At 34.8% G+C, this 23,129-nt stretch overlaps 1 protein-coding gene across 1 annotated transcript in view; it reads right to left on the reverse strand.

Annotated features, from left to right (window-relative positions):
• Window positions 1-22,135, reverse strand: part of LOC149805863 (legumain-like) — a 48,927-nt gene extending 26,792 nt beyond the window's left edge. Inside the window, exons 1-4 of the mRNA XM_089950584.1 lie at window positions 21,927-22,135; window positions 13,993-14,090; window positions 8,152-8,233; window positions 5,032-5,117 (exon numbers count right to left, since the gene is read on the reverse strand). Of these exons, the coding sequence (XP_089806710.1) occupies window positions 5,032-5,117; window positions 8,152-8,233; window positions 13,993-14,090; window positions 21,927-22,076 (416 nt within the window). The 5' untranslated portion in view covers window positions 22,077-22,135. The remainder of the gene's footprint in view (window positions 1-5,031; window positions 5,118-8,151; window positions 8,234-13,992; window positions 14,091-21,926) is intronic.
• Window positions 22,136-23,129: the final 994 nt, after the last annotated feature.

The raw sequence follows: 23,129 nt of genomic DNA on the forward strand, positions 1-23,129 counted from the left end.
TGGACTGATAACATAGTTTCATGCTTTTGTTTATTACTCTGGACTGATAGTAATACTGCCTGACAAAAACAACACATACATAATGTATATAAGGATAAATGAAAGTAAGAAGAAAGAACCGAAGAGCTCTTGTATAAATCAACATTTCTTTTTCTCAGAAAATTCTTTCTAAAAGTAATGAGATATCTCACTACCTGAAGTACATAGACCTCCATGATTTTTTGTCATTCAGCACAATATAATTCATGCAGACTTTGTTTATTCCAGTTATTGGTTACCTGCCTTACATCTATGTCCTCAGTGTGCTGATTGGTGAAATCAACACTCACTCATCCAAAGTTCCGATGCTTATTTATTGACTTTTGTATCCCCCAAAGAGTTTGAAAAGACCTAGTACATATAGTGGTACATCAAAAACAACTCTGATATTCACACATTGCATGAAGTTCACAAATTTGTTAGTTCTCAGGTTCTCATCAACTAACAATTCAAGGTGGTTACAGTTAAGGGGGCACAACTCAAATTAAGCTAGAATGCAAAGGTATAACATAAAATGAAATAAAACTAAACGGAAGACAAATATGAGAGTAGACTAAACAGGACAAGACAAAAAGATAGCATACTAAAATCTGTTTTGTAAACATACTAGCTACAATATACATGTAATTCTCAGAACAGTAAGACAAATGAATAAGGTACATATACGTTTTAGTTCAAGTAGTTATGTGCAGTTTTCCATTCCAGGAGTATCATTTTACCATGAACTGCTGAAGAAGTCAAGCTTTTGTTGAGAATGCCACTTTCTGTTTGAATGGCCACCAGCAAGCTGAGCTAATAAGAAGTAATTTTTGCATTAAGCTAAAGGCAATTAAGGTATAAACATTTTCTATTTTAAGAATGAACCAAGAAAATTATGATATCCTTATCCTCCATGTCTTGATATCTGTCCCTCCATCCGTGCCTTTCACATGTTTGCCCATTCAACACCTATTTCCGAAACCAATGAGCTGATGTGAAAAGTTGGGGCTGACAAAGGTCTTATCTGGCAAGCCAGTTCAAGTTGAAACTTTGTTGGACAAAGTTTTTCTGTTTTTTTTTTCCTAGTTCGTGGTCCAGAATTTTGTACACAAAATGAATTATAATTTTTTGAAACTTGGTTAAGGTTAAGCAAACCACTGCTGGATTTTTTTCCAGCCCGACTTCAATCTTTTCAGATACTTTCTTACTTTATGACCTTATAAAAAATAAATTACTTCTTTGGCTTCACAACACACCACCCCCACCACAAAAGGTCATGAACCTTATTGATAACTTCATCAAACCTTATAGTAAAAGTGTTTAATATTTTTTACTTAAATTTTTTTAAATATTAAAGCTTTAATAAAATGTCTGAAGTACCACGTAACACAGTGTATTTGGAATGGTGTGCTCTAGGTTTCTCTCTGAATAAATGCCAGAGGCCTAGAATAGCATTAGCTTGTGTTACCACAGCTCTGCAAGTCCCTTATGATAATACTAATTGGGAGTGAGGATTTATGTAGTCACCACCCGGTATAACAAATTGGACTTGTACAGCTAAGATAACTTCAACTAGGCAACTTATGGTAGAACTCGATACTTTTCATAAAAAGGCATCTTTATAGAAAACTGCAAATCAAGCAATTGATCCAAGCATTACTGAAATACTTCAACCAGTTCTTAATAAACTGCTGCAGCCACTGCCAACAGAACAATGACTGCTATGTCTTGCTTCCCGCTAATGTGGATTTGACAAAGAAACTTTTGTAAAACTTGAATACATAAAACAGAGTAAACAAGACCTGCAAACTGGAATCGAGTCTACAGATCAATATCTATTCTACTGGTTTCTAAATAATACTGAAATAGCTAACGTTTTGACAGGGAATATAATCAATGGGATCTAATTGGGCATTCAATTATTTCTGACCCATTGGAATATCAGGCGAGTTGGGAAATCTCTTAATCTAAATCATATTTATTGTAGATTGAAATCTTCAATTTTATATGTGACCCCAAGCACTCACACCAGTTAGACTGAATGTCTGATGTGGCAATATGTCTGGTTGTCTGCATGATGGGGAGATGGAAAAAAATTCCATACAAAGGAACTCGATATCCTGTGAAATAGTCCACTTGTCTGTCATGATGTTGAATGCAAATGTGTCATTTGGATCAACACTAAACAAAGGACATTGCTTATGCACTTGTTACACATTAGATTGTTACTTGGATCAATGCTAAACTATGGACACTGCTTCTTTACTGTAATGCATTAGATTGTTACTTGAATCAACACTGAACTAAGGACACTGCTTCTTTACTATGATGCATAAGATTGTTACTTGGATCAACACTGAACTAAGGACACTGCTTAATACACTTGTTGCTACAAATTATGAAATAAGGTCAGGATTTAGATCAACACCTGGTGTTTACAAAAAGAATGATTCAGGTCAACCGATTTTCTGGAAAAAATATAATCTCCAGTGAATAAATTGTTCTACCATATATTGACTACAGCATTGGATTGTTACTTGGATCAACAATGAACTAAGGACACTGCTTCTTTACTGTGATTCATCAGATTGTTACTTGGATCAACATTGAACTAAGGACACTGCCTCTTATTACGGATATCTGATTTAATTCACTTTTAATTGTTTGTCAGTTTTAAATTTTTTATTCTATTATATGCTATTATAATGTAAATTTATTCACTGGAGATTATATTTTTTCCAGAAAATCGGTTGACCTGAATCATTCTTTTTGTAAACACCAGGTGTTGATCTAAATCCTGACCTTGTTTCATAATTTGTAGCAACTTTTGTAAACAAGTTCTATTATATTTTAAAATTATTGGCAGTGGTCAAGGTCATGATGGGACTACATGATTTAAGATGTAAACAATTTTTTAAAATTTTTATTCTCGGAGTAAAATCATTGGTCTAATCAAGGCCATATTCTGTGTACATGATTTTTTGCTATATGTAAACACAGTAACGTGGCCCTGTGTTTCACAATTCTGGTTTTTCCATTACTGTGCTTTTGTTAGTTTTAACAGAGATGCGTAGAGAGAGATTTCTCAGTTTTGGGCTTTTTACACTGTCAAATTATTTTGTTGTAGCCAGATTTTGAGTTATAACTTTCTTCAGATCAGTTGGATTTCAAAAGGATTAATTCTTTTTTCTCTGGAAATATTTTGAGGAGTGCTCACACAGAAATTTTGGAATGACACTGCTTACAAATTTAATTTGGATTTCCAACACCTGTGTGCCATTATTTGTATTTCTACAAGGAACTGTAGATAAGCACAGTATTGACTACAGCATACATCATCATCATCCATCTTGGACTTTCCATCAGGATTCAAAATTGAAATTATTAGAACATTTATTACTAGGACTTTTGCAATTTAATTCTTGGATTATTCTTGGATTAGATTCTTGAAACTGTAAGTTCTTCTTTTTTAATTTTTACAGAATTTTTCCAGTGAAATAAATTATTTATTAAATTTTATAAAGCTTGTTGTTTTTACTCCTTCTGTGTTACTTACTGTTTATTCTAGCCTAAACATGTAACACTCTTTACTGTTATGCATAAGATTGTTACTTGGATCAACACTGAACTAAGGACACTGCTTAATACACTTGTCATGCATTGGATTGTTACTTGAATCAACAGTGAACTAAGGACACTGCTTATTTACTGTGATGCATCAGATTGTTACTTGGATCAACACTGAACTAAGGACACTGCTTAATACACTTGTCTTGCATTGGATTGTTGCTGGAATCAACACTGAACTAAGGACACTGCTTATTTACTGTGATGCATTAGATTGTTACTTGGATCAACACTGAACTAAGGACACTGCCTAATACACTTGTCATGCATTGGATTGTTACTTGAATTAACACTGAACAATGGACATTTCTTCTTTATTGTGATGCATCAGATTGTTACTTGGATCAACACTGAACAATGGACACTGCTTAATACACTTGTCATGCATAGGATTGTTACTTGGATCACCATTGAACTAAGGACACTGCTTCTTTACTGTGATGCATATAGAGTGTTACTTGGATCAACACTGAACAATGGACACTGCTTAATACACGTGTCATGCATTGGATTGTTACTTGAATCAACACTGAACAATGGACACTGCTTCTTTACTGTGATGCATAAAATTGTTACTTGGATCAACACTGAACTAAGGACACTGCTTAATACACTTGTCATGCATTGGATTGTTACTTTGTTACTTGGATCAACACTGAACAATGGACTGCTTCTTTACTGTGATGCATTAGATTGTTACTTGGATCAACACTGAACTAAGGACACTGCTTAATACACTTGTCATGCATTGGATTGTTACTTTGTTACTTGGATCAACACTGAACCATGGACACTGCTTATTTACTGTGATGCATTCGATTGTTACTTGGATCAACACTGAACTTTGGACTGCTTCTTTACTGTGATGCATTAGATTGTTACTTGAATCAACTGGATCAACACTGAACTAAGGACACTGCTTAATATACTTGTGATGCATTTGATTTTTACTTGGATGAACAATAAACTATGGAGTGCTTTTTTATTGTCATGCATTAGCTGCTTAAGATTGATTTTGCGATGGAACACTGTATGAATGACAGTGAGGACAAGTGACTTTTCCATCCTCTCAACAAATACAACATTGGTTAATTGGCAAGTTACTGAATTCAATCTATGACAACAATAACACCCTAATGAGATGATCAACTATTGTCCAAGTTTTAAAATTGTCAGACAAAAATATTTTTGTCCAGAAACAGGCATAATCAAACATTTTGATTCAGAAGTATCTGAGTAAACATGTAAAATCATTTTATTTATTCATCACAATTTCAATGTTATTTTCTAAAAAGAGTTTTTTAGTGAATCTACGTGATGAACATTTATGTTGTTGCCACAATCATCCCACTGCATGAATTTATGACTCTAAATTGGTTTATTTACCTCTTTACCACTTTTCCACTTCCAATCCCAACAAGTTTGTCTGCATTCCCCTGTAGTACATGTAGGAACACATCTGGATTGACATTCTGTAACATAGAGCAGATAAGTTAAACACTGTTCCTGCATTAAAACTGAACTGTAAATTCTCCATTTAACTATGTTATGCTTACAATGTTTCAAAGATGTGTTGTTTAGATAATAGTTTTCTACAGAATTGCAAGACTAACACTTATTTATATGCCAATTAAACTAGCTTATATTTTGGTCTGATTGAGGCAACTGAAGCTACCAAAGAGAAGAGGTTATTAAGAAAGAAATGAAAACGTGTTAAGATTTCTCTTGAAATAGCCCTAAAAATGTTAATAAATGATTGCAAAACATTTTCTAAAACAAAGTTTTAATTAAGCACAGGATTTTTTTTAAAGTACTCATAAATCATGGAGTAATACATAGAGTTAAGATGTTTATTTATTATATCCTCATTTGCTTCTCCGTTAATTTTACAGTAAGATTCATGATTTTTCCTTTACTGCACAGCTTCATACTGCAAATGTGTCTAAAGATAGTATCATGTATTAAGAACTACTTTGATTGTAAACAATGTACACTCATGCAGAAGAGGCTTTAGCTTTTGGTTTATTCAATTTGTTTATGGATGAACAAAACAAGTTGTTTTGTCTGTGTGAAAGTAAAGATGATGAAGTGAGTCACAAGTGAAGATAAAATGTCAAGCAAACCTATGAAAGTCATATTCGCAATATCCACAACAAACATGAGACACATTTTTACAAAAAACATGAGAGATGCAGTACTGAAAGTACCATTCTGACCATTTAAAAAGTTATTTAGGAGAAATGTGCATAACGTTTCACAAAATAGAATGATTTTGACTATGACCAGTGCTCTCAACATCTATATCAATAGCACGGAAAAGCATACCGAGGTCAAGGGCCATGGCATATCTTATCAAACACATACTATTTAAAAAGTCAAAACAATGAATTAGAGTAAAAAATACAACTGAAGGTTTTGGTTGAAAAATAAGAGCCTCAGTGCAAATAAGCCAAGATGATGAAGAAGTTTTATTTCTGCTAGCTAAAGGGATTGTCAAACACCAGCTGCTTTGCAAATTTCCCAGTTTAAGTTTTTTTTCTAGACATTGTTTAGAATGTAGGCTAGCAATAAAAGCCATACAGGTCATGTACAAGCTAGGGTCAATCCAACAAAGAGCATGCAAGTGACAGGGTATAAACATACGTCTTCTTCAGCTGATCATAAGAATGGCAATAAATATTTACAATATTGCATCTTGAATTTCCTAAAAATGTTCTTTCTTAACTTGGCAAATCAGAATTACATGACCCATATCACTGGTTCCAAAACTTGATACACACTGCAAACTTTTATTGTAATGTCAACTACATTTACAACAGAAATCACACTCTCCTTACTGCACTCAAAACAAAATGAATGTGATATTCCATAATATCTATTTGATAATTTCAATTAAAGGAATTAATAGTTTTCCCACATATTGATTCCAAACAGAGAAAGAGCAAAAACAGATGTACTGTTGGTTCCAGGTGGATCCCTCCACTGCTCAAATCACACAATATGGAATTGACTCTGCTAATAAACCCAGCCCATCTCAAGAAGAAAAGCAGAAATGAGTTGGACGGACAAAAAACAAAACTCCATTAACTACAGACCAACTGGAAAGTTGTTTCAATGTGCATTCATTCGTAACATGACTCTAAATTTCAATTTTAATTAGACCAAAATGAGATTTTTTAAAACTATTGTTTACTTTGTTTCTTGTAGTGTGTTTTGTATTATTAAGCTTTAGATAGAAAAACAAAATGAGTATATAACAAATAGGTTACTGCATTTGTATGGGAAAATATGAATTCATTTTTATTTTTTATTTTTACTAATACTGCAATCTCAAGGTTGTGCGGTATTACTCCAGAAAAATTGTTCATATTTTTCCATCTAAATACAGTAACCTATAAACCAAGCATAATCCATTGCTTTTAGTTTGCCGATGATTTCTTCTGATGAAGCATGCATTTGTTTGTATTTTATACTGAAAGACCAAACAAATGCATTTCTTAATGCAACAGCAATATTAGAGCTTGTTGGCTACATCAAATAACTGCAGAACTATGTATAGGTTGGAATAGGCACTCGTTGACATAAACAATTAGAAAACAAAGTATCTGTTCAAGCTGGAGCCAAGTGCTTCTGAGATGAACCTTTATTTTTTTAACTTGATGTCAATATATGCATGACAAAGGGCCCGGGACTTTGCTTTTTTTTTTGTCAACATAAGCATGTAGAATTGTGAGTGTAAATTTGTGTATGCATACACACACATTCACTGCGAGGCCTGAGTGACACAAGTGAAAACATATGCCAATGCCAAATGAGGCTAAGGAGACAAGTAAATTGGTAGACAATCTTTGGTCAAAATAAAATATGATATTTAATTATCATAATAGGCAATGATTGCTTCACTAAAGCCGCTGGTTACAAACAATTTCGTCCATGACCTATTCCACTTACAAAGACGAGGGAATCTGTAAACATTTCAAAGTGACATAATGCCCTAAATACAGATGTACAACATAATTCTATTTCTGTACAAAATATCATTTAAATTAAATGCTGTTATCCCAGCCTTAGCAAAGTCTTTAATCTGATTCAACAACTATTCATGAATAAACAGACAATATTGATGAAAGATTCTTGATTGGACTGTGCCGAGATTACCACTGAATAAACCCCTCATGGTCAAAACTGCAGTGTACATATGCAAATCGGCTACAATATTAGTAACTTTTGCTGAATACAATTGTAATCAATTAATTTCCTTGTTTATGGACTAGGAAAAATACAAGTGAAATGCACAGGAGTAGAGTTGCATGATCTCTCCCATCCAACATGCATGCTTCTTTGCAAAACCAAGTTAAAGAAAGGTGTGATTCACATGATCTTGCAGCTTTAGGACAACACTTTTTCTCTCTGACTAGACCATACTTAAATAACAAACCTACCCCACACATATCTGTGTAAGTTCTGCAATTTGTATTTATAATCCTACATGTACTCCCAACTTACTGTCCCTGTGTAATCTTTGGGAACTCCGACATATACATTTGGTCCGTTTGGCTGGTTAATGATCACTCCTGGTGTGGGATTTCTAAAAAAAGAAAAAGAAAGGTTTTGATAAATGTTACTATTATTATTATTGTCATTATTAGTTGTATACCCAATGATGACTTTAAATCTAAAAATTACTCACGAAATCACTAGCTGGTAAGCTTTAACCTTGCAAAAGCTAAAGTAGACTCTTTGCAAAATGAATAACCAACTCTGTTTGCAAATTAATTTCCAAGCAAATCATTTGCTTTTTGTTGACAATCATAAACATTAGGACCTTACATTTTGTAATATGTGCACTTCAAATCTGCATATTTAAAATATTCTTACGGGACTGATGTTCTACTGCCCCAAAAGAATTTCCAGGAAGAACAGTGATGGCAAGATTTTCAAAACAGCTGCAATGATGTTGATGCTGGATGTCATATTAGCACCATTTTCAGTTAGTATCAACAACAGTTTATTCGTGAAAAATTAATTTTGATATCATTTTCCAACTAGGAGTAACAATAACAAGATTTTCAAGATGACCACTGTAGCAGCCATCTTTGATGTCAGAACAGTACTATCTTCATTTTTGATCAACTAGACATTATATAAAGTCTTTTAGTTACCTTAAGAAAATTCATCCCAAAAAATCCTGAGAAAGAACTTCAATTTCTCTGGGTTTAGCCTAAGGACCAGATGGGACACTATGGCCAAGCAAAGAGTCAGATTTTGTCTAACGGACTCCAAGAGACCACTGCATTATCAAACAATCATCAAAATACTGGGGGATAGGGATTCCCACTGACCTTGGGTGGGTGGAGACTACCCATTACTCTGGTAAAAGTGAGGCTGAAGGACAGAGTGCAAAAATGTGGGATGTGTAGACATGTATCCTGGAGATCAATGGAGACCACTCATTCACCCAGCCTTATGGCATTCCTGATTGAGGCTGTGGTCTCCATTGGAAGAAACTTGGATAATGTGGAAAGGTCAATAATCATACAAAACATTCTGTCATTTGCAGACACCAGAAAAATACAAAAGTCAAATACAGGATACTGGTAATTTAAAAATCCCTCTACATTACCTTCTTCTGAAGGGAGTGCAATTACTTTTTCCCTTAACCTGAGCCCCTAGGTGTCAAAAGTGGTAGAAAATACTTACCTTTACTGATGAATATCATCACACCTATATTCACATGGGTTCAGACTCAGCCAGTGTGGTATGTGAGAATGCTTGCCAGTAGCTTCCAATGGGTCAGTGTTTCTAACCAGAGATTTCCTGGCCTTGTCTTCTACCAGTTATAGTGGCCACCATGCTTAGCCTATCTTTGAAAAGAGGATTAGTTGAGCACCCATGGGATATTGTTGAAAGAGGGCTGCACTGCAAGAGTGAACAAGCCTCAAGGATTGCCCCCTCCTCCCTATTAGGAAAGGGGCTGGGGCCTGCTAACTTCCTTCATGGGGTCTCTCTGGTGACATGGTTTAGTAACCAAGGAGGAATATCTCATTTGGGGTTGCTTCTTGGACTTGGCCTGCATCCTCTAAAAGATCTTTTGCAGATGACCATTTGGGGTGATCAGGATGAATGTGCTTTCTGGGCAGTCTTGATAGGACAGGAATAGATACAAGGGACTGGTGTTGTTTGGTCCTTCAGGTCCTGAGAGAACTAGTCCTCTGAATACGGTCTCTACATCCAAAGAGCAGCCCAAAGGATAATAATGTACTCCAGGAAGAAATCTGAACAACATACCTGAGGTTGAGCAGCTCTGCTTACAGTATGCATCGAGGTTTCAGCAACCACTTGCAAAAAGATGGAGACTGAGATGTCTCCTTGAGAAGACGAAGGCTGATGAGTAATGATTGGCATGCAAGATAATGTTGAAAAGCAACCTAGCCTCAAGTTCCAATGATTCCTGCATCTTAAATGGAATAAAAGCCAAGATCCTGGTGTCCAAGGAGCCAGACAGTGATGTGAACCATATTGTTGTTGTGGTGGCGCTCACCAGATAATATGTACTTTTGAGAGAGTGACGTATGTAAGGTGAAGTAGTTCGCATTTAAAACATGCACAGTGGAGAGAATGTTTGCATACCTCTATGCTACATTAATGTAATGTGGATGATATTTCTTTTGGATATTGTACTTTTGGAAATTTTACATGATTTAAGCACACTGCTAACTAAAATGACTGCTCTCTTGTGTTAAAAAATCAGTCTGAATTAGTCTAAAGTATACTATACATAGCAGCTATTAAAATAGGGAAAATGAATTTTGCCAGACTAGACAATACCAGCTTCTGAAAGTGCAATGAATGAATTACCAAATATATAAAATGTAAAAAAAGTTATCGGCTCTTTTTTATACAAATGACCTCTGAAGTTCAGGAAGTGAAAATGACCAAGTAGAGCTAGCACTTTTTTGAAAGGTGCACATTTGAAGTAAGGCCAAGCTGTATACTCTATAACCCATAGTACACCCATCAATCATACACCAAAATAAAGGGAATTAAAGGTTCTTTGCATTATACCTAAGATATACAAGGTCTTTTTTAAATAGCCAGTATAACCAGTGAGGAAAGCCGGGGACATTCTTTTTCTTTAAATTCCTAACCCTATGCAAAATGTGAAACTGTATAGCGCCACCTGTATGGTTTAACGCCATTTTTCAGCACAAGATTGTCTATACATGGCGGCCAGTATAAATGGTGGATGAAGAATCCGGGAAACCCCCCAGAAAGAATCACCGACCCATGAGAAGCTACTGGCAAGCTCTCTCACATACCCACATTAGCTGAACCCAAGACTCAAACCCATGCAGACATAGGTGAGATCTGAAATGGTGAGAACTTTAGACCACTCTGCCACTTGGGGCCCCCTATGAAGCATGTAATTATCCACAAAGACCAGAGGTTTCAGTGTAGAAGGGGTGTGGAACAGACCACCCTTAAGCTGTCTGGTAAACCTTTGGCAATTACAAAACTTTTGACCACTGCCAAATTGGGGGGGGGGGGAAAGTAGATCTAGTGACACAAACTATGGGATAGCTGGTAAAACGTGTGTGAGAGTAATAATGTGGCAGCCAAATTTACAACTTCCAGAAAACCCCATCATAGTAATCATCCTATCAGATATCATTCTAAGAAGTTTTTCAGTGGAAAAAAAAAAACTTTGATATAACCGTCAATTCAGGGGGCAGTAAAAAAGAAACAAGATGGCTGTAATGGTGGCCATATTAATTGTCAGATTGCCTACATTTTTATTTTGAACCTGCATAAGAAGTCTTTTAAAGAAAGCCATGCTAATGCAACCATTCATTCAGGAGAAATAGCTGTATGATTATCAGGATGGTTGCCATGTTGACCATGTTATCTGGGATTTGCAAACTTTCAGGTTCCATGTTTGCCTCAGGCAGTTTGTCAGAAATATTCAAAGATTGTTTTGATGACTCACCATTTTTATGTCAAGTAGGTGTTAATTGCTAAGTACAACTCGTGATTTCTTTGACAGGTGTGTGTTTGGAAATAAAAGGCACAATTCTCTAATGATTAACTGCTAAGAGGATTTTGTTCAACTCAAGATTAAATTAGAATAATGTTACACCCACAGGCTGCATTAATGATGTTATGTAATAGCTACAGACGTCTTGATACATACTGCTTGGTAAACAATCAAATGGACAAAATTACTGTTCTCGAATCATTCTTGAAAGTCAGATTCTTAAATATTTGTATTCATGTCGCTGATTTGGAGGTGACTATATGATAAATGTTCATCAAAGGGATAAAATAAGTGTTCACAAATCCTCAAGTCCTTGAGTTTTGAGTAAATATAAATCATGACAGTCTAGCTCTCTCTCTCTTTTCTTCTCTCTCTCAAAGTGTAGCTATTTCCAACATCTTTACTACATATCCCTTTATTTGTACATGTCTGCGTTTGTTTTTCCAACTAAGTCTGCATTATTTTAAACTATTTCTAATCTATATATCTATCTATACGTATTATTTACATATATATTTTTTATAGCGTTATCTGTAGGCATATGGTTGTAAGGTGCCAAAGGAGATAAAAACGAAACAAAAGTTTCAATTAATAAAATGCAATTTACTTAGACAGGATATAATCACCATACATGTGTGGAAAACAACTGAGATGCCAGAAATGTGTCTTGACATGAGAGAACGCAATATTTTTGTAAAGAATAAATTCAATTGATCCAAGATGTAGACCATAAAATGGAAGATTGCACATGGGCCTTTGACAAGGAAAAAGACTGGAATGGGCCTTTGACATGGAAAAAGACTGGATCCGGGTCTGGATCTGTGACAGCTTTATCGGATGTATCAGCAGCACCATTTTCACTTAGAACCAACTAGACATCCTAAAAAGTAACGATTTTCAAGATGGCTGCTGTGCACTATTTTCATTAGGTGGCGCTCACCAGATAATATGTACTTTTGAGAGAGTGACGTATGTAAGGTGAAGTAGTTCGCATTTAAAACATGCACAGTGGAGAGAATGTTTGCATACCTCTATGCTACATTAATGTAATGCGGATGATATTTCTTTTGGATATTGTACTTTGGAAATTTTACACGATTTAAGCACACTGCTAACTAAAATGACTGCTCCCTTGTGTTAAAAAATCAGTCTGAATTAGTCTAAAGTACACTATACATAGCAGCTATTAAAATAGGGAAAATGAATTTTGCCAGACTAGACAATACCAGCTTCTGAAAGTGCAATGAATGAATTACCAAATATATAAAATGTAAAAAAAGTTATCGGCTCTTTTTTATACAAATGACCTCTGAAGTTCAGGAAGTGAAAATGACCAAGTAGAGCTAGCACTTTTTTGAAAGGTGCACATTTGAAGTAAGGCCAAGCTGTATACTCTATAACCCATAGTACACCCATCAATCATACACCAAAATAAAGGGAATTAAAGGTTCTTTGCATTATACCTAAGATATACAAGGTCTTTTTTAAATAGCCAGTATAACCAGTGAGGAAAGCCAGGGACATTCTTTTTCTTTAAATTCCTAACCCTATGCAAAATGCGAAACTGTATAGCGCCACCTTAAAGAATAACTCCACCTAGGGATAGATGTGTATGTAACATTTCATTGCAATCCTCCAAGTAGCTACAATATTTTCAAGATGGTTGCCGTGGTGACAATATTGGATGAATAAGCAGCACCATTTTTATGTAAGACAAACTAGAACAAGGATTGAGACTGTGTGTGGTTTCAAGCCAAGTAGTTTAGCAGGGGTAGCAATAACAATATTGTGCTAGCCTAATGGATGGACTGATGTTGGACAAAAAACAACAAACCATCAAATAAGCTCTTTTGATCTTTGACAGAGATAAATTGCATATAAATTACAAAATATTTTAAGACCCATCAAATATAAGCTGAGAAAGAAATCCAAAAGATATATTATTATTATACATGTATGTACTAGGCCTCCATTACAAAATACAGATGTCATTTAGGACGGACTAAAATTTCCATCAAATTACTTACCAAATATAACAAATGGACAACAAAACCATATGTAAAGTAAGCCAGGCCAGTACTGATAAATCTTAAAATATTTCCAAAAAATTTAAAATATCACAGGCATTAACAAAACTTTAATATCCCACAAGCTTCACAAAACTGCAGGTGATCAAAGTTTATACAAGTTCATTATGATAGTAAAAACACTGAATCATGTACATTTCAGGCACCCCAAATTTTCTAATTGTGTGACTGATTTTCTCTCAGATTTTGAGAAAAATATTCCTGAGATATCTAGAAAGTACTTACTCTTCATTATGGGCAATGTCATCATACATAAATACGATAATTCTCTCATCTGGAATTCCATGATTTTTCAAAATCTGGTAAGCATGGCAAACATCTGCCTGAAAATCAAGCATGAAAATAATAAACACTTTTAAGATGAACTGAATATACAGTCTGGCCACTGTAACCTACTTAAGTCTGTATTGGTGTTAAGACAAGGACAAACGGGATGGGTGGGTGGACATCTGTGATCTCCTCACATAAAATTAATCATTATAATAATAATAACAACAACAACAAAAATAATAGTCATAATATCCTGATATATTTAGTTGTCAGCTAAAGTTACATTATCGCATTGCAATTAAAACAAATTTACCTATAGTAAGTAAAGACTCTACACAGTTATCATCTACTTCAAAAAAGAAAAGAAATATAACAGAAGTTTAACAAAATTCATAAAAGGTTAACATGCTTTTACTACACATAAATATCACAGACAAATATATATAATTACACAATTAAATTATACATGGCCAAGAAATAAGGATTACTCATTAAAATATTTGGAGAGGTATAATTTCGTCAAGTTTGAAGCATTGTGATTGTTCAAAATGTGCCAAAAAATTATACCACCATAACTTAAGCATAATATTTCTTAATATACTCCTTCCTAACTTTTCGTAAATGCCACTGATGTCACTCGACTGTTTTCTGTATGTGTCAATGTACCATACAAACTTAAAAACATTAAGATACTCTGACACAAAATGATTTACGACCTTGAAAGCAAGTGTATGCGTGTGTTTTGGACTTTCATCATAGCTTTAAAAATAATTCAGTCATATCACTATGATGACTGCAGTGTAGCAGTTTATAGCGATGTCTAGCACTGGGGCAACATGCCACAGACATTTAGCACCATGACCCACCCAGTTACATTATCCTGACACCAGGCTGACCAGTCCTAACACTATCCTCTTAATGTTGAGTGCCAAGTGAGGAAGCTGCTAGCACCATTTTTATAACACTTTGATATGACTTGGCCAGGGTTTGAACCCACAACCTCCTGCATCTGAGGTAGATGCTTTAAACACTTAGGCCACCGGAGTGGTTAAGACCACGAATACAAAAACAGCTTTCCTAAAACATAATTTTTAACTGGCATCATGATCCAAGAGGCTGAAAAAAGATGATGTCCATATTGAAATATCTTAAAGACTTTCAGATTACCCTGGCTCCTCTTGCCCATTTTCATTTTTATACTAAAAGCTGGGACTTGCACCATTAATATCCAAAATCAATAAAATTCTTCCCACCCCAGATGCATTCAAAATGTTCAGTAACAGTAGATGGTGTAGAACTTAATTTGTTTCAAACACATTTTCCTTTTCCATCTATAGTAACCATGACAATTTTACTTTTGAGCTTGAAATCAAAAGTGTTTTCTCTTCCAAAAGTGAGAGCCATCATGGACATCTTAAGTTACTGAGAGAAACCAATTTCATAGCAGACGACATCATTATAATATGCTCAGTTTTATGGCTGGATGTATAAAACTGGATGAAGAATGCCAAACTTAAAAAGACCTTAAGTTTTATGTTGTATTCTGCAGAGTAGTATTTGACAATGCACTTGAATGATTTTCTGTTTTAGTCACACGTTTATTGTATAGCATACTGCACTTAAGGTAAAAAATTTATACAAATTTTTAAGTTCTTCATGCCAGAATGTTTTCTGTGAAATCTGCTGATCTGATTTTCCTAAGTTGCTGAAAGGGTTTTCTATTTTCAGTAATGGCAGGTGAATTTGATGGCAAATTAGCATTATTTGTACAAACTCAAAAGGCCTTCATGGCAGGTGAATTTGATGGCAAATTAGCATTATTTGTACAAACTCAAAAGGCCTTCATGGCAGGTGAATTTGATGGCAAATTAGCATTATTTGTACAAACTCAAAAGGCCTTCATGGCAGAATGCATTCTATCAAATTGGTTTCATATACTGCAAATAGTTTTTCTATTTATAGTTTAGTAGTGCATGTTGATGGTCACAGGACCATAACACAATCATACTTGACTTTACAGTCACTTCAGCAAAAAAAGAACAACAGAAGATATTTAAGTTAGTAAGACCTGAAACTATAGAGTCGGGGGTGGGGTGGGAAGGGTATTTATCATTCTTAAAAAGTAATCGATGCAAATTTTAACATGAACCAATTTTATCTTTAGTGACACAACATATAAAAAAACAATGCAATAAACTTAGAACAATAAGGAGATAACTAACCTCATTGTGATAGACTGAAAATGGGTTTATGAATCATCGTGCATTATATGCTCCATTTCTCACATGATTTCAACAAGGAAAATTAATTTGCCTACCAGATATGAAACAGTATGTTTCATCATGAATATATCAAAAGATTATGTTACGGAAAAATACATAATAATTACTGCAACTCACAATGTATAGTCTCATTCATCAATCATAATGAGGTTTTTTTATTACATTATATTAGCAACATACAAAGTTTGTAAATAACTTATAACCCAAAAAATAAAAATTGTATGTGACGGCCAAATTCCATCAACAATTATAGTTCAAAGGATTTTTTATTAGTTGCTGTACCTGATGATGACTGTAATATGTTCTGATTAATTTGGCAAATTATGTGGAATGCTTTTTGAGAAGTCATAAAGAGGTTTTTCTGCTGTAGTAATGACAGCCATGTTTTATGATCAATTGGCATTAGCTGTACATAACCTGAAAGGTTATTAAGCCAGGCTTTTCCATTCCACTGTGTTCTATCGGGTAAAAAATTTTTGGGAAGAAAATGAAAATAGCAACACTGATGACACAGGACATTAAACAGGCCTTATTTCATAGCAATGCAAGTTAAACATTATGTGTCTTTGGTATTCCTAGCAACTCATTCAAATTTCTGCAATTTAAAAAAGATTCTGTCCATACAAGCCAATGAATTTTTATGCGTAACTGCTGAGCGTTCAAAATTGTTTAAAGATCTTGCAACAGGTTAAAGCAAAGTACGAGTACGTTGATACTGAAAACAATGACTCCAGATGATATTATGGAGCATGTAATTATATATACAGTCTTACTGTAGTGTTATTTAAAGGTATCAAAGTTACATATCAAGGCACAGTGAAGCCATACAACAGACGAAAATAAAAAGAACAACATGTATAACAGTATTGAAAGAATGATTATGGATTAGAATTACATTTATGATGTTTTAAGACTGTATCAAACTATACAACTCCTGTAAACACATTAATGAGTGCATATCTGTAAACTGGGGATATCTGAGGATTTTATGGCTATCAAGTGCTGTCTACAATACAAATTAGGTAGGTGCTCTGCCTGACACAGCCAGGCACATGTACATACATTAGCATGTGTTGGTGTCACTGCTTACTGCCTATTGCCTTGAACCAAATGGTACAGATATGGGTTTCATTTATTTGTCATTTTTGAATGTCCTGGGCTTCCATGGTTGGAAATTGCTGAAAGTCCCATAACTCAAGCTGTCAAGTACTATCAGTTACCCAAAACCATAAATTTAATTGGTACAGCATAACCTTGTAATTACGTGAAATTTTAAGTCCAGCAATCTGATATGATACCAGGATAATCTTTTCAAATCCAATGTGCTCAAAATAAATGCAAAATCCCATCTTTGCAGTAACTCAGTAACATTACTTTATCAATATTTTATTTATTAGCCCAAAATTATTTTTAATCCTTAGCAATCAGATATGGTATTTTATCATTTTTAAAGTCAATGTGCTTTACCAAACTGCAAACTTAAATAAAAGAACAGGAACAGGTATTTGATAATTTGCTTATTTAATCTGACTTGCTTATTAGATCACAACAATTTAGAACATTTACTGTTAGTCTCAACTATCTGTACCTTGTACCTATCAATCAACACTTTTATAAACAGCCCTACAACATATGACAAAGCTGGCATTATCATGTGAAAGCTCATGTGCATTGATTACTCCTGTGCTCATGACTTTTTACCACATCCTGTTACTCAGTGTAAGCTAAAAAGAAAACACATCTAACTGGTTATTCATATGACTGGGCGGGCAAAGAGCATTTTAGTCTCAGATTTACACAATTTCGCGTGAAATCACTTAAGGATTAAAAAATTATATTGGTACTAAATAGTTATATATCATTATATATAAAAATCTGTCCTACAATCAAACTGTTTATCTCTTATTAGAGAAAAAAAGATTCATGAAAATAAAATAAAAAAATCACGGTACAAAAAAAATCAATACTAGACCAAGAATTATATACAAATCTCTTTTTTCTGTCACATATTTATCAATGTTGGCAGGAATGAGGTTTCCATAAATTAATTGTATCTCGTCAAAATATCATTACCTTTGTAAACTTAAACTGGTATGTTGAGTGGTATATACATGTACTGATATTAAATAAGCTCACGCACTGACCTTGTTGACCATTATACAGATACTAAAATTCATGCACGCCAACTTTGTTGACTGGTAGAGCCTGGTACTGGGAAACATTTTGTACTGTGGTGTAAGGATGCAAATTTCTGTCAATCTATGAAGAACACATTAATTTGGGCCAGAGAACAACTAATTAGATTTATGGGGACAGGTGCTTGCTAAATTGCTATTCTGCAATGATTTCTAATGTCTGTGTTGGGAGAGGAAGTGATTCCTAATTAAGCCTTCATTTACTTAACCATTAGACAACTAGAAAAGGGAAGGTTAACTTTCATTTTATATCGGAACTCAAAAGCTGAGTTTTTCCAGATCTCTGTTTGGAAATCTATAAGTCATACTGACTGCAATTTTGGCACCAAGTTATAAAAGGCAGTAAAAATATTTAATCCTGATTGGTTACTCTAAACATGGGGCGTGGTTCCCACATGAAAATTCTTGGGGTTAAATTGCCCTAATCGAAAAAAATATAGTCTGCGATTCTCCTGCAAGAGTGAAAATATAAGGGACTCTTAAGAGTAAATCTGGAAGAAATTCTCTCTCAAAACATTTGTTAAAGGGACCGGATGTCTGGTGGTAGAAGCAAACAAAGCTTGAAAGCACAAGGTATTTGCATCAATTTCAGGTTATTCGTTGATGCCAGTATAATGATTTGCTTGAATTTAATTGTTTATATTTGCATGAATTTTATTTGTTTCAATCCGTAGTTCAATATTCTTGATATGAGTGTAACTGAGTCCATCTATCTGAATTTGTACAATGATCTTTATACAAGTTTGATGAATTGTTTGAATCTGTCATCTTGATTGTTATAGGAATCTAGGAATTTCATGCATTACTTTAGTTGATACGAGTTACAATCAACTAGTTACAAGAATCCATTTGAATTCACTAATCATAGATGGTTTAATATATGCTAAAGACTTGAATGTGTGTATTCACTGAAAATAACGCAGTTAAACTATGTAATGAATTTCATTCATTCATTTGTGTAACTGAGACGAGAACGGAACTGTTATGTCTCATCTAATGTTAATGGGAATCAGTGATGGAATAGCCATTAGGAAGTACATTAATCTTGTGAAACTAGGTTTGTTTATGGTCTGCCATGTTTAGCTTGACCATATCTGACATAACAAGTGGGGAGTAATGATCTATTCCCAGTAGAATCCCTGACAGGAGATTTAGGTTGCTTCTCTGTCCATTTTGAAAGGGGAAATTGCTCCACTGAAGTATTTACTGATGTATCCATGTACAGTACCTACTTATCCAAGTATCTACATACTTACATATCCACCTAACCACACAAAGTTTGAGGGCTGAAAAGAGGCGAGGCAGTAGGGAGCTTGCTAAAGGGAAAAAGCTGTTAGTACCATTTTTGTAAGTCTTTGGTATGACTCAGCTGGGGATCGAACCCATGACCTCCTGCATCTGCACAAATGTTGATACTGATGACAGAAGATGACTGAGTAGAATGCTAGTGTATCAACTTGACCTACTGAAAATAGTTCTCATTGGACAGAAAAAATACAGAAGACTCAAATGATTAATAGGATTTAATTTTAGATCATTGTCGATATAAAACCTCAGTGCAATGTCCAATGAAAAATGAAAAATCTGGACATTCCTGCAAGGTGTTCTGCCACAACAAAAACTTTAGAAATCAGATGAGCATAATAAGGAGTGCAATGATAACTATGAGACAGATGAGAATGTTGATAAATTCTGGTAAAATGAAAATGAATGCCTGAAATGCATCCTAAAACAGGGCTCCATGTTTCAAGTAAATTTCCGAAAATTCTGACCACACGTTGTAATTGGAAAGTAAATTTTGCACAGTCGCCAGCTGGTGACAAATAAAAAGAAGGCCCAAGCTCAGTGAAATAATTCAGGCTCCTCGTAGTGTTGCTTACAACTTACCTATCAGATAGATACATGTACTAAACAAATCTACAGGGGAGGACATGTCATATATGATTTCACCTTCACATGGGACAAGGTGGATCAATGACCCTCGACTAGCAAGATGGCATTTTATGTGAACATTATTTAGTTGTCTTGAGATTTTTAATGCTTACTAATACTTATTGTTACAAACTTGTAAGTTATTTGGAAACAATACTCATTTGTTTACTAATGTAAAAGTCTATTGAAATTGCTCCCAAGATATAATGTAATTAAAATTATTCAACAACTTGTACATAAGAGTAACGTGCAGAGACCGTAGATATTCCTATGGATGTAGCCCTCCCTAGACGGTCTCCACACAATACTATTACCCCCATACAAATATCAGTAAAACTAAAATACCTATACCGTATCATGGCGTGTTAACAAATAGCAATCATTGTCAAGTATCGCTTCTTTAACGGTTCACCCTAAAAGGAAAGTACTATGGTGTGATGTGATGTGATTTGGATTTTTAACGTAGCTTTAACAATTTTCCAGTCATATCGCTACGATGTCTGCAATGTGGCAGTTTATAGTGATGTCTAGCACTGGGGCATCATGCCGCAGACATGTAGTATGATGTCCCACCCAGTCACATTATCCTGACACCAAGCCGACCAGTCCTAGCACTAACCTCTTAATGCTGAGTGCCAAGCGAAGCAGCTGTTAGTACCATTTTTGTAAGTCTTTGGTATGACTCGGCCGAGGATCGAACCCACGACCTCCCGTATCCGAGACGGACGCTCTAACCACTAGGCCACCAGAGCGGTAGGAAAGTACTATGGAATCTGATGATGAGCATCCAGCACATGTGGATTAGTTCTGGCTTGTTACCAACAGTAATTACCCAACACTCAACCATGGGATTATATGGAAAATAATCTGGCCATCCTTCTATGGGAACCCATGTGGGCAATTTATGGATCAAATGTTTGTTTCTATTTTTAAAAGTTGTATATAAAATAAATTCATAATTTACAACTTTACAACAACGGTTTCAGATTGCTCCGACAGAAGACTTTTCTATAACTGAATATACTCAGTTTCCATGTTTGCTAGAGGGGCGTAGATCGAGTACGTTCTATGTCGTTCACCTTAAAGGATGTGACCCACAGTGTGGGTCGACGACCCCTTGGCTAGTGAAGATGTTTAAATTCAGAGGAACATCTTTTTTTTTTTATAATGCTTGCGCTTATTTTCGGTGACCGAACCTCAATCATGTGTTTACAACACATACTTTTTGTCCTAGTGAAGAGAACATTGTACATAAATATGGTTACTAGAAACACCGAAATACACTAAGATTCATTTACATGTTTTTGGTATATTTATATTTCGGTATTTCTAGTAACCCAAAAATCTACTGTACGAGAAAGAAACAAAAAAGGTGAAAATGCTGTTTCACTACCACAAGCCGACACTAAGGATTTAGCTACGCACCCCACCCCCTCATCCCGCTTGACCCTTGTTGCACTTCATTCCCATTGAGGCGTACCTGGTGTCTGTAATTATACCAATTGTTGGAGCCAGCCACCAAAACTGCCCAGTGGTTCCCGTCCTTACTTGGCTGTTCCACATTCAAAATTCCATCAGAAAAACTGAACGCCGCCGATAGCAGAGACAACACCAAAACCGAAACAATCATTTCCGAAGAACTTACACAGCTGACTGGTCACGAACTTCGTGATCGTTTGATTTTATACACAAAAGTCACATGTTGTTCACATGACTTTTGTTTAGATGAGCATTCATCCGCTCATTGAAGAAATAGTCCCTCGTTTCTTTACGATAATTTCTTAATTTTTTCTGCGTTTATTTGGGGAAAAATACAATTACTTAATGTAATTTCTATTTCTTGCTAAGATTTTCTGATAATATATATTTATATGTCAATGCAAATAATACTGTGGTACAGGTAGGAGAAATCTCCATAGAGTACGAATTAAAAAATTTCTAGCCTGTATGATAGTATTTTATTTGTATTAAAATATTAATTCTGCCTACTATTATCGAGCATTCTTCTATATAATCCAGGGATAGCACTTTCCGTTTTGTCGAGTATATATCTCTCTCTCTCTCTCTCTCTCTCTCTCTCTCTCTCTCTCTCTCTCTCTCTATATATATATATATATATATATATATATATATATATATATATATATATATATATATATATATATATATTACTCTATACATGTTTTACTCAGTAAGTACAATGGTCGCTTCAATTCAGTTCGTCACAGTAAGTGTACCTTGTAACAAAGAGCACAATACCATTGCATCATATCGCCCGCAACCAAGTATTGCAATGACTAAATAGAGGCTACGTACTGAGTCGGGAGAAATCATTCTTGTAACAAAGAAGGATTAAATCGTGCAATTAAAACTGTGGCCATATAGCATTAAAAGTATTTTTTTAAAGTAAATATTTGAAAAGCCCCCCCCCCCCATTGAGTAGGGAGAAATTTTTTTTTTGAAACAATCGATTAAATTGGGCAAGTAAATATTGTGACAATCTAAATTATTTTGTCAACAACAATTCTTTTAATTTGATACGTAAGAAAAATATATTTTTGTAACAGCTGAAGCCGTCTTTTAAATCGTTTATGTATGGCAGGTTAATTTAAATAAGTGTTGATCTTTCCAGCTCTCAAATTCCAAAAGCATAAACAAGTCGCCCGTTCTCGCACGACGGCAA

The sequence above is a fragment of the Sinohyriopsis cumingii genome, chromosome 2 (assembly GCF_028554795.1).
Source record: "Sinohyriopsis cumingii isolate HCF-2022 chromosome 2, ASM2855479v2, whole genome shotgun sequence".
Classification (NCBI taxonomy): domain Eukaryota; kingdom Metazoa; phylum Mollusca; class Bivalvia; order Unionida; family Unionidae; genus Sinohyriopsis; species Sinohyriopsis cumingii.